This window comes from Pipistrellus hanaki (genome assembly GCF_964339955.1).
Source record: "Pipistrellus hanaki genome assembly, chromosome: 2".
Classification (NCBI taxonomy): Eukaryota; Metazoa; Chordata; class Mammalia; order Chiroptera; family Vespertilionidae; genus Pipistrellus; species Pipistrellus hanaki.
In genome coordinates, this window is record NC_140504.1 from 105,350,856 (window position 1) to 105,372,363 (window position 21,508).

At 39.9% G+C, this 21,508-nt stretch overlaps 1 protein-coding gene across 1 annotated transcript in view; it reads left to right on the forward strand.

Moving 5' to 3' along the window:
* Positions 1–21,508, forward strand: part of ATR (ATR checkpoint kinase) — a 181,471-nt gene that overhangs the window by 128,564 nt on the left and 31,399 nt on the right. Inside the window, exons 29-36 of the mRNA XM_084872405.1 lie at positions 3,238–3,402; positions 4,396–4,487; positions 7,387–7,478; positions 7,692–7,869; positions 12,893–13,072; positions 13,466–13,625; positions 15,702–15,881; positions 21,161–21,303. Of these exons, the coding sequence (XP_084728531.1) occupies positions 3,238–3,402; positions 4,396–4,487; positions 7,387–7,478; positions 7,692–7,869; positions 12,893–13,072; positions 13,466–13,625; positions 15,702–15,881; positions 21,161–21,303 (1,190 nt within the window). The remainder of the gene's footprint in view (positions 1–3,237; positions 3,403–4,395; positions 4,488–7,386; positions 7,479–7,691; positions 7,870–12,892; positions 13,073–13,465; positions 13,626–15,701; positions 15,882–21,160; positions 21,304–21,508) is intronic.

The window sequence follows — 21,508 nt, forward strand, 5'->3', positions numbered from 1 at the left end:
CCTATTTGAATTTGTTATAATTCTCTTGATTTTAGCTATTCCTTCAGATGCTATTTTCCTTCACAGTCAGTTTAAAAAAATATATATATATATATATTTATTGATTTTTCACAGAGGAAGGGAGAGAGATAGAAATAACGATGAGAGAGAGACATCCATCAGCTGCCTTCTGCACACCCCCTACTGGGAGGTGCTGGCAACCAAGGTACAATGCCCTTGACCAGAATCGAACCTGGGACCCTTCAGTCCGCAGGCTGACGCTCTATCCTCTGAGCCAAACTGGTTTCGGCTTCACAGTCAGTTTTTTTTAAAGAATCATCTATCTTCCCTGTATGCACTTCTTCTCATTCTGTCTTTCTCCATTCTACTGACACTATTCTTACTAAGAAATTTAGTGAGCTTATGTTACCAAATCCAGTCAATGTTTTCAAAACCTCATTCACTTAACCTCACATTTATTTGACCACTTTTTTCTTAAATAAGACATTTGCTTTTCCCCCCACAACTCCTGGGATACCACATTCTCTAGGTTTCTTCAAGTTACTTTGGTTTCTGATCTCAGTTTCATTTGTTAGTTCTTCCTTATTTATAAACTATAGGCCCGGTGCACAAAATTCATGCATTAGGGAATGAGGGGGAGTCCCTCGGCCTGGCCTGCGCCTTTTCGAAGTCCAGGACCCCTCGCTCTTTACCACTGGGCTCACTGCTCCTTAGCGCTGCCATGAGGCGGGAGAAGCTCCTGCCATCGCTGCTGCACTCTCCACCCATAAGCCTGGCTTCTGGCTGAGCGGTGCTCTCCCTGGTGTTCAGTGTGTATTATAGTGACCAGTCATTCTGCAGTAAGTGTTGCTTAGGCTTTTATTTTATATACTAGAAGCCTGGTGTACGAAACTTGTACACGGCGGAGGGTGTCCCTCAGCCCGGCCTGCACCCTCTCCAATATGAGACCCCTGCAGGATCGAGCCTAAACCAGCAGTTAGACATCCCTGTCACAACGTGGGACTGCTGGCTCCTGTTTGCCTGCTTGCCTGCCTGGTGATTGTCACTAACTGCTTCTGCCTGCCAGCCTGATCACCCCTAATCCCTTCTGCCTGCCAACCTGATCGCCCCTCACTACCCACACCCCTGCCAGCCTGGTATTCCCATGCAGCCTGCTGTTCAGTCATTTGGTTGCCCCTCACTACCACCCCTGCTGGCGTGGTAGCCCCATGCAGCTTGCTGTTTGGTTGTTGCATGAGGGTGTCCCGATTAATTTGCATATTACCCTTTTATTAGTAGAGATAATGCTCTTCTTTCCTTTCCCTCTCTCTTTTTTTTTTTTTTTTTTTTTTTTTTTAACTCTATTCATTTCTTAAATTATGCCATTCTTCCCCCTCCATCTTTGTGCTAATTGCTCCTACATTTTTCTCTTTAACCTGAATATCCCCTTGGAACTTAGATTTAATGTCTTGGGTTTCTTTTTTTTAATTTTTTAAAAATAAATCTTTCTTGTTCATATTATTACAAATGTTCCTCATTTCTGCAGCCCCCCCTCCCCCAATTGCTCCCCTCCACCAGGTTCCCACCCCACCCTCTGCTCTTTTCCCCGAGAATTGTCAGTTCACTCCCCTTCCATACCTCTGATTCTATTATATTCAACAGTTAATATTGTTCATCAGATTTTTTTTTAATTTCCTTGGTTTTTAGATTCACTTGTTGATAGTTACGTATTTGTTGTTAATAGTTTTTTATCTTTATTTTCTTCCTCTTCCTAAATAACCCCCTTCAGCAATTCATTTGGCAGTGATGAACTTCTTTAGCTTTTTTTTTTTATTAGTGAGGCTCTTTATCTGGCCTTCGATTCTGAGTGATAGCTTTGCTGGGTAGAGTATTTTTGGCTGTAGGTTCTTGTTATTCATCACCTTGAATATTTCTTGCCATTCCCATCTGGCCTACATGGTTCCTGTTGAGAAATCAGCTGACAATCATATGGGTGCTTCTTTATAGGTAACTACCTTCTTTGCTCTTGCTGCTTTTAATATTCTCTCTTTGTCTTTTGGTCTTGGAATTTTAATTATGATGTGTCTTGGTGTGGTCCTCTTTGGGTTCCTTTTGTTTGGAGTTCTGTGCGCTTCCTGGACTTGTAAGTCTAATTCTTTCACCAGGTGGGGGAAGTTTTCTGTCACTATTTCTTTCAGTATGTTTTCGATATCTTGCTCTCTCTCTTCTTCTGGGACCCCCATAATTCTGATGTTGGTTCGCTTGAAGTTGTCGCAGAGGTTTCTTACATTATCTTCAATTTTCTGGATTCTCTTGCCTTCTAGCTTCTGCGGAGGAGTGTCTTCTGGCTCTTTATGTTCCAACTCTTTGACTTGATTCTTGCGATCTTCCATTCTGTTTTTAGGACATTGTATAATATTTTTTATATTTCAGTCAATGTATTCTTTATTTCTTGTTGATCCCTTATCATTTCTTGTTGATTCCTTATTAATTCTAATTGATCCCTATTCATATCCTCATAGGTCTTATCCATCTTTTCTAGGAAATTCTTGAAAAACCTTATAAGCGTAGATTTGAACTCTATATCCAGTCGCTTTTTGTCCTCCATTTCTTTCGTTTGTGATCTATTTCGTCTCGGCATTTTCACCACTTTCCTTTTGTTTGTGATCTATTTCCTTGTCTCGGCATTTTCACAGCTTCCCTGAGTTGGTAGGGTGGCTTTGTGTGCTAAGGTGTCCTATATGGTTCAGTGAGTCAGCCTCCCAGTTACCTGAGGTTGACAGTCTTGGTGCAGCCCTTTGTGGGCTGTGTGTGCAGTCTTGTTAAGCCTTGCTTATTGTTGGTATCACTGGGAAGCATTGATCTCCAAGCGCATTGACTATGAGGAACAGAAGTCTGTCTTGGGTTTCTTGAAGGTATCTAAATACTAACATTTTAAAGTACTTGTTAATTTTTTTTTTTTCAAATGCAGCAAAAGATATAAATTGTACTCAACCAAATTTATTTGAAATTGGGTTTAAAGAGAGTTCAAAACCTTGAGATTTTTTTTACAACTTTTGTTATCAATAACAGTTACTAATGTTGGTGTGTATTTAAGTGGAATGGAATGATTGTTGTGGTAATAAAAAGGCTGGGGAATAAAATTGTAATATTGCTTCTTTGAGAAAAAAGTTCTCTATGTCCTTTTCATGTAAACTGGTGGTTTGATAGTTTTGTTTTCAGTTGTGTTTTTCCTCTCATTTGATTGATTGAACAAAGAAATTATATGCTGCTATGCATGAGCCAGATGGAGTAGCTGGAGTCAGTGCAATCCGAAAGGCAGAACCATCTCTAAAAGAACAGATCCTTGAACATGAGAGCATTGGCTTACTGAGGGATGCCACTGCTTGTTACGACAGGGCCATTCAGCTAGAACCAGACCAGGTAAGATGATGCATGAAAGGCAACGCAATGGAAATAACCCTGTACAAGGAACTCTGGGAAATTTAGTTCACTACTGTCTCTGCCAGTGTCTCAGTGTGTTAGGAAACTTTCATTATCTCTGAACTTGAGTTTTCTGATTGATAAAAGTAGAGACTTGCATTAGATCTCAAAGATCCCTTCCAATGCCAAATTTCTATGACCTTATATATCCCCCAAATAAGTGAGATTATTGTAAAGTACATTTATATTAAACAGTATTAAATTATTCTAAAATTTATATAATTTTAGTTTACTATTAAAAGTATAAGACATGCACCAATTTTTAATAGTGTAAGGAACTTCTTCAGATTTCACATGTTCCCTAGCAATATCTGAAACCCTGAAGTGGTTTCTTAGAAGCAGTGAGCTACAATTACCCATGGGGATATGGAGAGAGAGGTTGAGGCTTGTTGATTTATAATTTTGGCTTAAATTCTTTCTAATCTTAAGAGTATTACTTTTTGTCATATTTGACATGCTCTCTTTCTCAGAAGCTCAGTGTACAGGGTTTTTATTTTCCACAATCCATTGTTTTCAGTTTTAAAGGATATTACATAATCATATTTAACTTTTTTTATTACTAAAGCCCAAAATCTACATTAATATTGTGACCTTGAATTTTCATTTTCTGTGACAATATGACAAATAATGTTTAAGTAAAGTACTGAAGAGTACTTGTTACTTTTATATTTGATCTGAACCAAAAATTAGACCAAATCTGGAAAAAAAAATAAGTTTAATTTGAGATTTTAAGGTTGTCTGCATTTAAAAAAAAATTCAGATGTTATATGGCATTGATAGAAGGCTCTGCTATATACCAAGCAAGATGACTGCTAAAGATGCATAGGCTGAATGAGGTAAATAGTATTTTTTTAAATAAATATTAAACTGTTTTTTGTTCGTAAGATATATCTGAAGTCACAATTGTTATTTTAAATATTTTTAAATTTTTAGATCATTCATTATCATGGTGTAGTGAAGTCCATGTTAGGTCTTGGTCAACTATCTACCGTAATCACTCAGGTGAATGGAGTGCATGCTAACAGGTAATATATTTTTTTAAATTAATGAATTGGGTTGACATAATAATTACTAAAGTAATAAAATGTTTTTGTTTTCATGCATTGGAGATAAGCACCAAATAATACTTTTTTCCCTACTTTCTTATAAATTAATCTAGCACTTAACATTTTATCTTCTGTCTAAAGAGTTGTCCTTGAATTAGATCTCTGTTAAAACAGAAACCTTCCAGAATTCACTTACTCCTGGTGAGGCTCATATAGGCAATTCCAAAGGGTATCTGAGCTCTCCTACATTATCAGCATTCGTTATTGTCTGTGCTGGGGGGGCCTTTGTGACTGAGATGCATGTGGAACACCACTCTACACTGTATGGGTTGATTTCCCCAAAGGATTGATGAAAAGGAAAGCAACCTTCCTAAAGAAACCAAATAATACCAAACAGAAAATAACACTTACGTGTGACAAAGTGAAGGTCACACAGTTCTAGTTTGGAGTTTCTAGCTCTTGAAGCTGCCATGCTCTGAGACCTGAAAGCCTTGTTCTTTAAATTGTTTACCAAGCCCCAGCTGACTTTTCTGGGCAGTGAGATCTGACCAAAAGGAATAAGATATTAGTTAAACAAAAAGCACACAGGCCACTGTTTTTACTAAGTACAGTTTCTGTACATTTCAAACTGTGCTTTATAAAGACCACTATTCTGAAGTGTCTAAGATCAAAGAAGCTTACTGTTCGTCACATGGATTCCAGTAGTAAAATTTATGAAATGATGATGGAAACTTTGCAGAAGCAGAAAAAGAATAGGTTTTAAGTTTTAGATGTGTTTCTCTAGGTTAGTTGAGAGACCTTATGAATAAAGGGGTTGCAAAAATTTATAAGTTTTTCATGGTTCAAACCATGGTATCAAGTTTCCTTATGATGAATACTGGACAGTTAGATTCCTCATCTTTTCTTGGAATCTGATCTGTGAAATGGCAGCTCTCAATATTCAGTGAATGATGCTGTATCACATTGGAGCAAATGGTCATTGAGGATATGTGTTTTTGGGGGGAGGGGTACTTGCAATTTAAACAAATATGCTTGACTTACACAATTATTCTTTTAAATGTACTCATTTATGAGGATAAGTTCTCACAGCCTGATCCTCATTGTAATTTGGTACATTTTTGGTATAATGCTTGGTGCACACACTCTCCAGTTAGTATAATAAATCATACTAATTCTCCTCAGATTTTTATTCTAACATTTTCTTTGTCTGGCATCTAGTGATAAACTTGTCAAGTTATTAAAAATTATAGTTTTGAAAATTACTATAATAATATAATAAATTTATATTATATTTCTTTTGGCCTCCTTATTTTTTATTGTTTATGGTGGTATTCATATTTAGAAATGAGAGAATATTCAATATTTATGCTGTTATTTTTTACTAGAGACCCGGTGCATGAAATTCGTGCATGGGCTGGGGGGGAGTTCCTCAGCCCAGCCTGCGCCCTTGGGGGATGTCCAATTGCCATTAGGCCTTTGGGGATTGGGCCTAAACCAGCAGTCAGACATTCTTCTTGCAATCCAGCATGCTGCATGCACCAGTGACCATACTTTTCATACAGAGGAAAGGCATTTTGCTATTGTAAGGGCAGCAACATTTTTTGCCCTGATTATAAAAAGTAATATGTAACATGATTCTTCTGAGGCAGTAGTACCATTTTCCCCATCTTATGGGTGGAAAAACTGAAGCAGAGATAAGTAATTGGCTTTGTCACAGTTATAAGTGTCAGAATCAGGGCTGACCACAAAATGTGCAAGCCAGAGTCCATGTATGTCATTGCTGCATCATCCTGTTTTTTTCAGTATTAGTATAGCCTTGCCAGGTTATAATTTTATATCTAAGAGACTGTTCCCCATATATAGGGCTGGGTCCCTAGGCCTGGTGGGGTAATCAAGGGGCCCCCGCTGGCACTTGTCTTGGCTGGTGGTCTGGTAATTCCCGATGGCTGGCCCCACCCCCTGATCGCTGCTGCCAGTCACCTCCCTCTTGGGATGCAGATGCTCAATGCAGGAGCTGCCCCATGGTGGTCAGTGTGTGTCATAGTGACCGGTTGTTCTGCCATTTGGTTAATTTGCATATTAGGGTTTTATATAGGATTTTTAAAAAATGAAATAGAATTAATTTTTTAAATTTCTTTATTGATTAAATTACATTTGTGACCTTACCCACCCATACTTCTCCCCCCACACAGACTTATGCCCTCACCCCCCTGTTGTCTTTGTCCATTGGTTAGGTTTATATGCATGCATACAAGTCCTTTGGTTGATCTCTCCCTCTTACCCCCACACTCCCCTACCTTCCCTCTGAGGTTTGATGGTCTGATAGATGTTTCTCTGTCTGTGGATAATTTATTTGTTACATTTTCTTCATGTGTTTTTACTACAGAAAGATCAAGGAGGACTTTTAAAAATATATATTTTTATTGATTTCAGAGAGGAAGGGAGAGAGACCCCCTCAAGGGATGTCCAACTGCCCACTTAGGCCTGATCTATGCCTAACTGCTCCCCTGCCAACCCAATTGCCCCGAACTGCCCTCCCCCCAAACTGCTCTTCCTTGCTGGCCTGATAGCTCAAAACTTCCATCCTCTGCCAGCCATCTTATGGCGGCCATTTTGTGTCCACATGGGGGCTGCCATCTTGTGTGTTGGAGTGATTGCAGTGATAGTCAAATTGCATATTACCTCTTTATTACATAAGATGTTTTCAGAAAATGAGAAGATTAAAATTTGGGAGATACAAAATACAATATATTGCAAATACAATGAATAGAACAATAAATAAATGTAGTATATAGAGTGTCTAAACTAATGAAAATAATCTTTAAATGCCACTTTAAATTGAAATAAATTAAAAGTTAAAATAGGTTTCTTTTAATAGGTCTGAATGGACAGACGAATTAAACACATACAGAGTGGAAGCAGCTTGGAAGTTATCACAGTGGGACTTGGTGGAAAACTATTTGGCAGCAGGTAAAATTACTTCTTAAAATATAAGTTGTTTTAAGATGCCATAAATAGACTATGTGTCTAAGTAATCGTCATAATCTCTCAGCTTGTTTTGATAGCTTTGTTTGTTACAGTAGAATGAAACTATCTGTTCAGTATTTCTTCTGACCATTTTACCAAGTGAAATAAAACTTATTCATAGATCCAGTACTCATTCCTTGACTCTTCGTTTTTCAGATGGGAAATCTACCACATGGAGTGTCAGACTGGGGCAGCTATTATTATCAGTCAAAAAAAGAGATACCACAGCTTTTTATGATACATTGAAACTAGTGAGAGCTGAACAAATTGTACCTCTTTCAGCTGCAAGCTTTGAAAGAGGCTCTTACCAACGAGGATATGAGTATATTGTCAGGTATTTCAAAGTTTCCATATTTATATTTCTGGTCTATAAGTATCATCTAATAGACTTGGAATGTTTTGATTAGTAAATAACTGATATTATGTTTGTTATGCATAGCTAAACAAAATAGCTTTTTCATTCTTTAACTCACAATCACTCTATAGTTTTCCCTTTTTATTTATTTACTAGAGGCCCAGTACACAAAATTTGTGCAGGGAGTAGGGGAGTGGTCCTCTCAGTCCATCCTGCACCCTCTCACAATCCTGGACTGCTGGCTCCTAATCGCTTGCCTGCCTGCCTGGTTGCCCTTGTCTCCCCCCACCCCCTGCACCAGCCTTAGCGCCCCTCACTGCCTCTGTACACTGGCCTTATCACCCCCTTGCCAGCCTAGTTGCTCCTCCCCCACTTCCGCCACTGGCCCAATTGCCCCCAACTGCTGCCCTTGATGGCCTAGTCGCCCCCAACTGCACCTACCTCCCTTTCACCAGCCTAGTCACCCCTCACGGCTTCCCAGTCAGCCTGGTCACCCTACACAGCCTGCTGTTCAGTCATTTAGTCATCTCTCACTAACCCCCCTGCCTACCTGGTCACCCCACACAGCCTACTTGTTCAGTCTTTTGGTCATCCTTCATTAATGCCACTGCCAGCCTGGTCATAGGCAGCCATCTTGTAAGTGCATGAGGGTTAATTTACATATTACCTCTTTATTATGTAGGCTTATTATTATTTTTCTAATTCTCACCCAAAGGCATGTATCATTGACTTTTTTAGAGAGGGGAAAGGGAGGAGGGACGGAGGCACGGAGGAAGAGAGAGAGAAAAAAAAAAAACCTATCAGTTGCTACCCACACTTGCCATACCGGAGGATTGAATCCAAAACCTAGGCATGTGTCCTGGCCAGGAATCAAAACTCCGACCTTTTGGTTTATGGGATGATTCTCCAGCCAACTGAGCAACACTGGCCAGGGCTATCTTGTAGTTTTAAAAAAATGTTTTAATGTATATTCTATTAATTGGGAAGACAATTATGAGACTTTTGTCCTGATGTAATTCAGTTTATTTTTTATACAACTAATTTAAGTAATCAAGACATCTGTGCTTGACACATTGGTCTTCACTATTTATTGATCCCTTTCCCTTCTTCTCATTTAGAAAGGCATTTGACATTTCTCCCCCCCAAAATGTAGGCATTACATTACTAGGAAGAAATATTAATTTATAGAGATAAGGAAGAACATGATGGCGAACATTTTATGTTTTACTTTATTTTATATTTTTTAAAATAACATTTATTAGCTTTAAAAAATACAGAGAAGTACAAATAAAACAAGGCATATAAAATCCCACATAATACTTGTATTAGCTAACAGGGTATCGCAACATTTACGACTTTAAACCAACAAATATTTATTATCTTACTATTTCTGAGGGTCAGTAATCTGTGTGCAATTTAGCTGGGTAGTTCTGGCTTAGAGTTTCTTAGGAGGCTGCAGGTGTCCGGGTCTGCGGTCATTTCTAGTCTTTTTTTTTAATATACTTTTTTATTTTTTATTTTTTAATAAATCTTTATTGTTCATATTATTACAAAAGTTCCTCATTTCTTTCCCCTCCACCAGATTCCTACCCCACCCTCTGCCCTTTCCTCGCCCCCCACTGTCCTCATCCATAGGTGCACAGTTTATGTTCGGTCTCTTCCCACACCCTCCCCACTCCTCTTTTCCTGAGAATCATCATTCCCCTCCCCTTCCTTACCTCTGATTCTATTATATTCAACAGCTAATATTGTTTATCAAGTTTTTTTTTTTTTAATTCCCTTGGTTTTTAGATTCACTTGTTGATATTTACATATTTGTTGTTCATAATTTTTATCTTTGTTTTCTTCCTCTTCCTAAAGAACCCCCTTCAGCAATTCATATAATTCTGGTTTGGCAGTGATGAACTCCTTTAGCTTTTTTTTTTTTTATTTGTGAAGCTCTTTATCTGGCCTTCGATTCTGAGTGATAGCTTTGCTGGGTAGAGTATTTTTTGGCTGTAGGTTCTTGTTATTCATCACCTTGAATATTTCTTGCCATTCCCGTCTGGCCTGCGTGGTTTCTATTGAGAAATCAGCTGACAATCATATGGGTGCTCCTTTATAGGTAACTACCTGCTTTTCTCTTGCTGCTTTAAATATTCTCTTTTTGTCTTTTGCTCTTGGCATTTTAATTATGAAGTGTTTTGGTGTGGTCCTCTTTGGATTCCTTTTGTTTGGGATTCTGTGCGCTTCCTGAACTTGTAAGTCTAATTCTAACACCAGGTGGGGGAAGTTTTTCTGTCACTATTTCTTTCAGTATATTTTCGGTATCTTGCTCTCTCTCTTCTTCTGGGACCCCCATAATTCTGATGTTGGTTCACTTGAAGTTGTCCCAGAGGTTTCTTACATTATCTTCCACTTTCTGGATTCTCTTGTCTTCTTGCTTTTGAGGAGGAGTATCCTCTGGCTCTTTGTGTTCCAAATCTTTGACTTGATTCTTGCAATCTTCCATTCTGTTTTTAGGACTCTGTATAACATTTTTTATTTTAGACAATGTATTCTTTATTTCTAGTTGATCCCTTTTCATATCCTCATAGGTCTCATTTATTTTATTGGCCTTTTCTAGGAAATTCTTGAAAAACCTTATAAGCGTGGTTTTGAACTCTATATCCAGTCGCTTTTTGTCCTCCATTTCTTTCATTTGTGATCTGTTTCCTTGTCTCGGCATTTTTGCTGCTTCCCTGAGTTGGTAGGGTGGCTTTGTGTGTTAAGGTGTCCTATATGGTTCAGTGGGTCAGCCTCCCAGTTATCTGAGGTGGACACTTTTGGTGCACCCCTTTGTGGACTGTGTTTACAGTCTTGTTGTAGTTAAGTCATAATTGTTGTTGGTATCACTGGGAGGAACTGACCTCCAGACCAATTGGCTGTGAGGATCAGCTGTGTCTATGCCGGGAGACAGCCTTATTCGATTTATCTTAGAAAAATGCAAAGGCCTCTGTTCTCAGCTTGGATGAAGCGGAGTTTCAAGGTGGAGTCTACAGCTTTGGATTTCCGTCTGCCCCACCCTATGAGGTTCCTGAGTCTCAATGTTCCTCAGTGTCCTTCAGTACTCGCAGCAAGCATCTCTGAGAGAAAGGTGCCCTAGAGTTTCGCCTGCTACCAGACAGTCTCATCTCTCCCTCAATGAGCCCAGAACTGGGGTTCAGTGCAGTTGGAAGTGGGGTTGAGAGCAGTCCGGATCTTATGTCTCCTTCTCGCTAGGGCAATCCAGCGGCACAGTCAACAGTCTGTCTTCTGTGCACGACATGCGTGCCTCCAGGGCTTTGCCTTTCGCTGCTGCCCTGAATTTCTGCCTTACAGCCCAGATTCCCTCTGTATGAGCCTAGGGCCCCAGGGTCTCACCTAAAACTGGGGTTCAGTGCAGTCAGAACTCGGGTTCAGCACAGTCAGGAACTTTTATCTCCTTCCTGCTAGGGAATGCCAGCCAGGCACTCAGCCGCCCCTCCTCTCAGGCTTGGTCCTCTCCAAGCAAGCAGCGTGTCTCTGTACCTTAGGCTTTTACAGCTCCTCTGATTTTCCTTCTGGTTTTCTCTTTCCTTCTCATTGTAGAATTTCCAGTCAGTCAACTTTCCTGTAGTTCTGGATAATGTCCACTTTATATATTAATTGTATTTTTTGAAATTGTTGTGTGAGTCTGCAGTTAGGCGATTACCTATGCCGCCATCTTGGTTTCTCTCTGATGGCGAACATTTTAGGTCTGCTAATTTATCTGAAGGAAATAATTAAACATGTTTTAATTGAACTATAGTAAAACAATAAGTAAGCAATTTTTATTTATTTATTTATTTGTTTGTTTGTTTATTTATTTATTTATTTATTTATTGTTAGAAGAATTTACTATATTTTTTTATAAGCCCCTTTGGTAATAGCTTAATGAAACCAGAGATTGGACCACCAAAATTATTTCTGTTCTATAGTTGTATTCTTGAACATTGACTGAATCATAGGCTAGTGTGAAAGTATGAGTGATTCCATTACTCTTAGGAAAAAATCAATTGTATCATTTCTAATTTTTTACTGACATTTACTATGCCAAATGTTCTTATGGGCAAAAATTATTTTGACATACAATATAATGGATTGATATTTTCTTTTATCTTCAGAGGTGATAAAATTTTAATACATTTTAATTTAGTTTTATATATCATTCTCTAATTAATAGGAATTTGGGGATTACAGTAAGCACTACATTTTTTAAGGTATTTAAAAATATATATATCTTTATTGCCCTAACCAGTTTTGCTCAGTGGATAGAGCATCAGCCTGCAGATTGAAGTGTCCCAGGTTCAATTCTGGTCAAGGGCATATACCTTGATTGTGGGCTCAATGCCCAATAGGGGGCATGCAGGAAATCACTGTTTTCTCTCATTTTCTATCCCTCTCCCTTCCTCTCTGTAAATTTCAATAAAATATGTAAAAATAAAACAAAATATATCTTGCCTAAACCGGTTTGGCTCAGTGGGTAGAGTGTCGGCCTGCAAACTGAAAGGTCCCAAGTTCGATTCCGGTCAAGGGCATGTACCTTGGTTGCAGGCACATCCCCAGTAGGGGGTATGCAAGAGGCAGCTGATCGATGATTCTCTCTCATTGATGTTTCTAACTCTCTATCCCTCTCTCTTCCTCTCTGTAAAAAATCAATAAAAAATATATATATCTTTATTGATTTCAGAGAGGAAGGAAGAGGAAGAGAGCAATAGAAATGTCAATGATGAGAGAGAATCATTGATTGACTGGCCCGTGAATGCCCCACACTGGGAATGGAGCTGGGCTAAATATTTAAATCAACATCAATATGGAAGGATGTTACTGTGGATTTTTAATGAGAATATGTATTGGTTAAAGTTCTTCCAAAGAATACTGCACATTTCAAATTCTCATTTCTAATTTAATATACATGCATTATGTATGAGATTAATAAGCATGAAGATTATATTATTTTAACATTGGCTCTATTTTTTTCTAGATTACACATGTTGTGTGAATTGGAACATAGCATCAAACCACTTTTCCATGAGTCTCTAGGTGATAATTCTCAAGAAGATTCTCTAAACTGGGTAGCTCGACTAGAAATGACCCAAAATTCCTATAGAGCCAAGGAACCCATTCTTGCTCTCCGGAGAGCTTTATTAAGCCTCAACAAAAGGTTTTTCCACACTTTGTTTTAAAATGTCAATTATTGTGAATTTAGTATTGTATTTGTATATTACTTGGGGGTATTTAGATTTTCTAATTTTCTCTCTGAATCTCTATTTTTCTGTTTTTAATGATCAGAACTTAAGAATTACATGTACATGCAATATATCTTTTTTTTAATGTTAAAAAAACTTATCTGGGGAGGTACAGAGATGAGTCATTAATAGGTCTTCATAGACTCATCAATAAAAATAGAGTAAGAAAATTAAAAGTATATATATTTTTTTTAGCAAATCTTTGATTTCTTTGAAATAGTGTATTAAGAATGTTCCATGTTAGAAAGAGGTGTTTTGGCATTGAATACACTTAAAAATGCTCTTTCCCTCCTGTCACATTTCTTTAGACAAGATTACAATGAAATGGTTGGAGAATGCTGGCTACAGAGTGCCAGAGTAGCTAGAAAGGCTGGTCACCACCAGACAGCCTACAATGCTCTGCTGAATGCTGGAGAATCACGACTTGCTGAGCTGTATGTGGAGAGGGCAAAGTGGCTGTGGTCCAAGGTAATGCCAAGGGAATATCATCATATATATGTATTTTGCAGATTATATACTTTTTCTAAAAGCCTGAGTGACAGACAGTCTGCACTCTCAATTGAAAACCTTCTTTTTCTGTTACCTTTTTTCATCATTTACTTACTATAATTGGGAAGGAACTATTCTTTTTATCCTGAAGTCCCCAAATAGTTTTTCATTTCAAGACTTAAAGTGTAGTTCTTTCAATTTTCACATGTTTTGCATTGTTTTCTTGAGGGAAGTAACCAATTTTACTTTGTTTTAACCTCCTATACGCATAAAGATTATATGTAGTAAGATATAAAAAAAATATTTGTTAAATGAACACAACATTGTCCTTATTCACATCTTTGGCAGATAATTAGTTTTTTGTGGACTTGTCAGTACTTAGCATCAAGATTCACTTCCAATTAATCTAGCTTGTTAAGAAGGGCTTAGCTTCAGAACAAAAAGTCTAATTGCCAAATTAAAGCTACGAGAAAAGGGCTTTTTATTTTATTTATTTTTTATTTTTTATTATTATTTTTAATATATTTTATTGATTTTCTTACAGAGAGGAAGAGAGAGGGATAGAGAGTTAGAAACATCGATGAGAGAGAATCATCCATCAGCTGCCACTTGCACACCCCCTACTGGGGATGTGCCCGCAACCAATGTACATGCCCTTGACCGGAATCGATGCCCTTGACCTTTCAGTCCGCAGACCAGACCGACGGTCTCCCACTGAGCCAAACCGGTTTTGGTGAGAAAAGGGCTTTTTGAATATCTTAACTTGGAAAGCTTATGTCTAAGATTTAAAAGTTTTTATCTATATATTATACTCATGTTTGCCACCAGTTTAGTATTAGCAGTAGGTATAGCATGTTCTGAAGTTGACATTTACCAATTATAGTTGGTGCCACCTGTGCCTGCACCAACTTCATGGTGGCTGAGAAAGGACAGGAGAGGAGATGTTTCCCAGACAGGAAGTGAAAGTAATAATTCAGACTGCACTGGTCAGTGCCTGGTCATTTTCTGCGCCAGTGTAATCCTATACATTGTAATACTTTAAACACAGTAGTATGTTAAAAATGCAGTTCATCACCTAATAATTCATTGCCATTACTCCTCCCATTTTCCCAGGTTTTCTAAGTAGGACTCTTACATTTTCATCCAAGATATCAGGGCATCATCTTGAACTTCCTACTCTTCCTCACTTTTCACATACAGTTGGAGACTAAATCTACCTTAGAACAGACTTTTAAATCATCCCCCTCTTATTTGTCTGCTGCTTTTATTTATTCCATTTGTAACCTATGACAATGTTCAACAGTCTTTTTGGCAGTCTCACCATTTCTCTGTATACATTACTGCAGTCTGATATTTCTAGAATTCATGTTGAATCACATTACTCCCTTGATTAAAATCCTCCAAAGTATTCTGTATGCCTTCAGCATTAAGTCTGAATTCTAGAAAGTACAAAAAGCTTTTTGTGATTGAGTTCCAGTCTACTTCTTCAGTTTCAGTAACAAACCCTTTAGGCTTCAGCTAAAACCAGACTACTCACTTTTCTCTTAATTAAAATTATTTTCCCTTCTACCAAGAACATTTTTTACTCATTATTTAAGACCTAATTCAGATCTTCCTTATTTGGTAACCTTTCCAGACTGATGCTCTTCTCCATTTTCCTATATTTTCAGATACATTTTTGGGACTCCCTTTACTTTCGCCCATTATGTCTACATATATTCCTCTGTTGTTATTTTACATAGTCTATTTCTTCACTTGACTGTCAACTTTTTTAAGCCAGAGATTTGGATTTATTCATTGTCATATAGATTTATTTTCAGTTCCGAGCACTTTGGTCAACTATAGAATGAATGAATTTGAATTCTACATGAAATGAAGCAATATTTTCTTTTAGGATTTTACTTTTAATAGCATGGAAATAAGAGCTGAATGTTAAATTCAAATGGTTCTACACATAAAATATATAATGAATTTTAAATCCTAACAATTTTATTTATTTTTAAAAAAAATGGAAATATGTTCTTAAATGTTGCCTTTTTTCTTTTTTTCTTTTAGGGTGATGTTCACCAGGCACTAATTGTTCTTCAAAAGGGTGTTGAATTATGTTTTCCTGAAAATAAAACTCCAACTGAGAGTAAAGACATGTTAATCCATGGTCGAGCTATGCTGCTAGTAGGCCGATTTATGGAAGAAACAGCTAACTTTGAAAGCAATGCAGTTATGAAAAAATATAAGGCAGGTATATTTATAATACAATTTCAATGAGAAACTCACTTTTTTTTTTTTTTTTTTTGAAAATGGATAAAATTATTTAAAAGTCCAGATGGAAGAATACACGTATGAAAATAGCCAAGAGTCCTGCACACTGTGGCTCAATTGGGTTATTATTGTGCCATAAAACAAAAGGTCACTAGTTCTATTATAGGTAAGAGCACATGCCAGAGTTGCCAGCTAGGTCTCCAGTAGGTGTGCAGAAAGCATCTAATCAGTGTTTCTCACATTGATTTTTTCTTTTTCTCTCTTTCTCTCCCTGTCCCTTCCTCTTTCTCTAAAGCCAATAAAAAAAAAAAAAAAATTTTTTTTTAAATAGTTAGGAAACTTGTTTGACTTTTAATGAATATATAGCTAGAGGCACTATTACAATAAGGTAAATAAATTCATGAAACCATCACCCAGATTAAGAACTAGAATATTATTAGCAATTTACAACTCACTCTTTCACCCTCCTACCCAAAAGTTAACTTTTTTTTAACAAACACAATAAATACATTCCTTACTATTAGTTATTAAGGTTTTCATAGATGGTGCTATAAGACAGATACTTTTCAGTAATCCATAGGTCAAAGAACAAATTGCAATGAGAATTGAAAAATACTTTGAACTGAATGATAATAAAAATATGACATGTGTGATGCAGCTAAAGCCATACTTTTTTATTAAAATAAAATTTTTAAATATTATTTATTTATTGATTTCAGAGAAGAAGGGAGAAGGAGAGAGAGAGAGAGAAACATCAATGATGAGAGAGAATTATTGATTAGCTGCCTTTGCACTCCCCTACTGGGGATTGAGTCCACAACCCAGGCATGTGCCCTTGGTCGGAATCGAACCTGGGACACTTCAGTCTTCAGGCTAACACTCTATCCACTGAGCCAAGCCGGCTAGGACTAAAATATATTTTTATTGATTTTATAGAGGAAGGGAGATGAGGAAAAGAGAGATAGAAGCATCAATGTTGAGAGAGAATCATTGATTGGCTGGCTCCTGCACGCCCCCTACTGGGGATTGAGTGCACAACTCCAGGCATGTGCCCTGACCAAGAATCGAATTGTGACCTCCTGGTTCATGGATCAATGCTCAACCATTAAGCAACACTGGTCAGGCAACTAAAACCATCCTTTAATGGAATTTAAAATGTTACATGCATGTATTAAAAGAAAACAAAGACTCAAAGTTAATGAGCCTTAAGTATCCACTTCAAAGAGTTAGTAAGAGAATGAAAATTTAAAAAAAAATCAAAGAATGTAGAAGTTAGGAAATAATAAAGTAAGAGACAGTGGCTATAATTTGTGAGGCAGATTACCTGAGAAAGAGAAATTAAACAGACAAAAAGTTATAGATCTGTATAGGTAGGAATCTTTGATTAAGGGCCATGATGTACATACATAACTCAAAACCCTTATGAGGCCCAGCTGGAAGCAGCTGCTGAGGAAAGAACAATTATGGGGAATCTATAAGAACAATATTTGGAGGGCGACTAGACCCTTTGATGTAAATTATCAGTGTCAATGTTTTGGGACACAGGATAGAAAAAGGTAAAGTGTGACAAGGATATCTGGAGGGCAAACTTAGAAAAATTAGTGTGTGTGTGAAAATTTATTAAAAGTCCTAGAGCTGCGGTGCACAAAAATCCATGCACTGGGTGAGGGGGTCCCTCAACCTGGCCTGTGCCCACTCACAGTCCAGGATCCCTTGCTCCTTACTGCCCGCCTTCTTGCTACTCCTTACTGCTTGGCTCACTGTTCCTTAGTGCTGCCATGGAGCAGGAGAGGCTCACGCTACCACTGCTGTGCTGGCCAGGCGTGAGCCCAGGTTCTGGTTGAGCTGCTCTCCCTGTGAGGGAGCACACTGACCTCCTGCATTGAGCATCTGCACCCTGATGGTCAGTGCACATTATAGCAACTGGTCATTCTGGTCATTGCACTGTAATGGTTGCTTAGGTTTTTATTATATAGACTAGAGGCCTGGTGCACTATGTGTCCCTCATTTCAGCCTGTACCCTCTCCAATCTGGGATCCCTCTCACAATCTAGTACTGCTGGTTCCCAACTGCTCATCTGCCTGCCTTCCTGATTGCCCTTAACTGCTTCTGCCTGCCAGCCTGATCACCCCCTAACCACTCCCCTGCCAGCCTGATTGCTTCTAACCACGCTCGCCTACAGGCCTGGTTACCCCTAACTGCTCTCCCCTGCTGGCCTGGTCACCCCTAACTGCCCTCCCCTGAAGGCCTGCCCCTCCCCAACTGCTCTCCCCTGTAGGCCTGGGTCCCTCCCACCTCCCCTCCCCCGAAGCACTGTTGCCCCCAACTTCCCTCCTCTGCCGGCTTGGTCACCCCTAACTGCCTTCCCCTGCAGGTTTGATCGCCCCCCAACTGCCCTCCCTTGCAGGCCTGGTCCTTCCCAACTGCCCTCCCTTGCATACCTGGTTTCTTCCTACTGCCCTCCACTGTTGGCCATCATGTGGCGGCCATCTTGTGTCCACATGGGGGCAGCCATCTTGTTTTTTGAAGTGATGGTCATTCTGCATATCGCTCTTATTAAATAGGATAGAGGCCTGGATGCATGGATGGAGGCCATCTAGTTTGCCCTGAAGGATGTCCTGGAACAGGGTGGGGGTTCCCTTGGGGTGGGGGGCAGCCTGGGCGAGGGGCCTGTGGTGGTTTGTAGGCTTGCTACGCTCTCCAGTGACCCAAGTGGAGGCCCTGGTATTTTGGGATTAATTTATCTTCTATAATTGAAACTTTCTAGCCTTGAGCGGAGGCCATGGCAGGCCAGGACGGGCGGGAAGCTTGGCTTGCACCATTGCTGGGGGCAACCCAAGCCTCCTGCTTGCTTCAGCTCTGTGGCTGTCGCCATATTTGTTGGATTAATTTGCATACTCCCACCCAATTTGCTTGTGGGCATGGCTTGTGGGCATGGAGGATATATGGTCAATTTGTATGTTTCTCTTTTATTAGATAGGATAGTAATTAAGGTCTTTCTATACACTATGGTCTGTGTCCTCGGGCTTTGTGTATATGCATATAAGTTCTTAAATTTATACTAAATAGGTCCAGTAAATATGCATTCACCAGTTGCTGTGAGTAAGCAAATGTGTGTCTTAACATACATATGTCGGAAGATTGGTGGGCAAGCCTTAAAAGTGCTATAGACAGGGTCTGGTGCAGCCAGGCCTGAAGCAGCTGTTGCCAGGCTGGGAGCAGCCAGGCCCGGAGCAGCCGGATCTGGTGTGGCCAGGCCCGTAGCAGCAGCTGGCAGGCTGGGAGCGGCCAGGCCCGGAGCAGCCGGGTCGGGTGCGGCCAGGACCGGAGCAGCTGCTGCCAGGCTGGGAGCGGCCAGGCCCGGAGCAGCCGGGTCTGGTGTGGCCAGGCCCGGAGCAGCAGCTGCCAGGCTGGGAGTGACCAGGCCCGGAGCGGCCAGGCCCGGAGCCGCCGGGCCCAGAGCAGCCGGGTCTGGTGCGGCCAGGCCCGGAGCAGCAGGAGCCAAGTCCAGAGCAACTAGGTCGGGAGCGGCAGTGACCAGACCCGGAGCAGCTGGTTGTGGAACGAACCAGAGCAACAGAGGCCAGGCCCAGAGCAACCAGGCCCGGAACAGCTCGCTCCTCGCCTGCCCCTGCCCCACGGCTGCCTCTCAGACTTGGCTGGAAACTTTTGTGGGAACTTGAGGGTCTGCTGAATCAAGTGATGAAGGCTTAGATCTGGATGTGTTGAGTTAGTATAGGCTTGGGTGGGGTTTGGATGAGGCTGGTTGACCTATTTGGAAATGTCTTTTGTGTGAAATGTATCATTGGGCATGTGGAGGTATTATTGATATGAGAAAATGCCAAGTAACTGATTTACTATCTGAAAAGGGATTTACTATCGGGGAAAGGGAGGGAGGAAGAGACTGAACATAAACTGCACCTATGGATGAGGACAATGGGGGAGGGGGAGAGGGCAGAGGGTGGGGTGGGAACCTGGTGGAGGGGGGAAGAAATGAGGAACCTTTGTAATAATATGAACAATAAAGATTGATTTAAAAAGAAAAAGTGCTATAGACAGAACCAAGATGAAGGCATAGGTAAATGCTTCTACTTGCCTCCTACAGCCATACCAAAATTACAACTAAAATACAGAACAAACTATCATCCAGAATTGTGGCAAAGCTGGATGAGTGGAAGTACTACAACTAGAGAGGTAAAGAAGAAAGCACACTGAGACTGGTTGGAGGTGCAGAGGCAAGGAACAGGCTAGTCCAGCACCTGGGTGTGTCACTTTTTTAATCAGGAGGGAGATTGCCTCTGTGGAGGCCACCTGGAGAAGTGAGGGGTCCCAGCCCCACACCAGGATCCCAGAGCTGAGAAAAGAGGTCCCTACGCTGTAAGAACTACAGACTAAAAACCAGTGCAGATTGCGGCTGAGGTACACACAGGCTGCTGGAGACTCAGCTGTTCCACTTAAAAGGCTGGTTCTAAAAACTGAATTTACAAGCTCCCACTTTATCTCAGCTCCAGTGCTAGGCAAGGCTCTGGGGAACCCAGACACATATGGGGAGAAACTGGACTATCAAGCATTGGGGCAGGAACTCGGGCAGCTTTCTTGCAGAAGGAGGTGCTCCCAGCAGTCATTGTTCTCATGCTGGCACCTCCCCACTGAAGGGCTGACTGGCAGCCATTTCTGTTTGCTCCACCCAGGTGATTCCCTGAGACCCCGCCCCACCCAATTTACAAACCCACCCAAGCTGTGTGCAGCAGCTTTTGCATATGAATGGCCTGTCCTTTCTCAGGCTAAAACTCTGTCAAACAAGCTGTAGCTGAGTCAGGGAGCCCCTATTTCTATTCTCGAAAATGTTTCATGAACACTTTAAAAGAATGTATATTCGCTGCTTTGGGGTGAAATGCTTTGAGAATATCAATTAAACCAATTTGATCAAATATGTCATTTAAGGCCACAGTCTCCTTGTTGATTTTCTGTCTGGAAGATCTATTCAATGATGTCAATGGGGTGTTAAGATCCTTTACTGTAATTGTATTACTGTCAGCCTATCCCTTTATGTCCATCAAGGTTTTCTTTACATATTTAGGTGCTCCTATGTTGGGTGCATAAATGTTTGCAAAGATTATATCCTCTTGTTGGATTGCTTCATTTACCGTTATGTAGTGTCCCTCTTTACCTCTAATTACCTATTCATATTTTACTTTATTTTCTAGCATAGTGTGGGGTTTTCTGAGGAGTGTATCCTGTGTTCTCTTTTTCAGGATGTGACCTTGTTCCTGCCAGAGTGGGAGGATGGGCATTTCTACCTTGCCAAGTACTATGACAAATTGATGCCCATGGTCACAGACAACAAAATGGAAAAGCAGGGTGATCTCATTCGGTATATTGTCCTTCATTTCGGAAGGTAAGTGTGAGAGAGAATTGCAAGTTTGCTGATTATATATGTCTAGGTGACTATTGACATTGAATTGTTATCACAGATCTTTTCATATTCAGGATGTTGTCTGCTTTACCACTGATTCAACCTATCACATTAGATGAAATGTTAATTTTCTCTCTCTCCATAAACAAAAACTATTTTAGCTCTACCCAGCTTGGTTCAGCTGTTA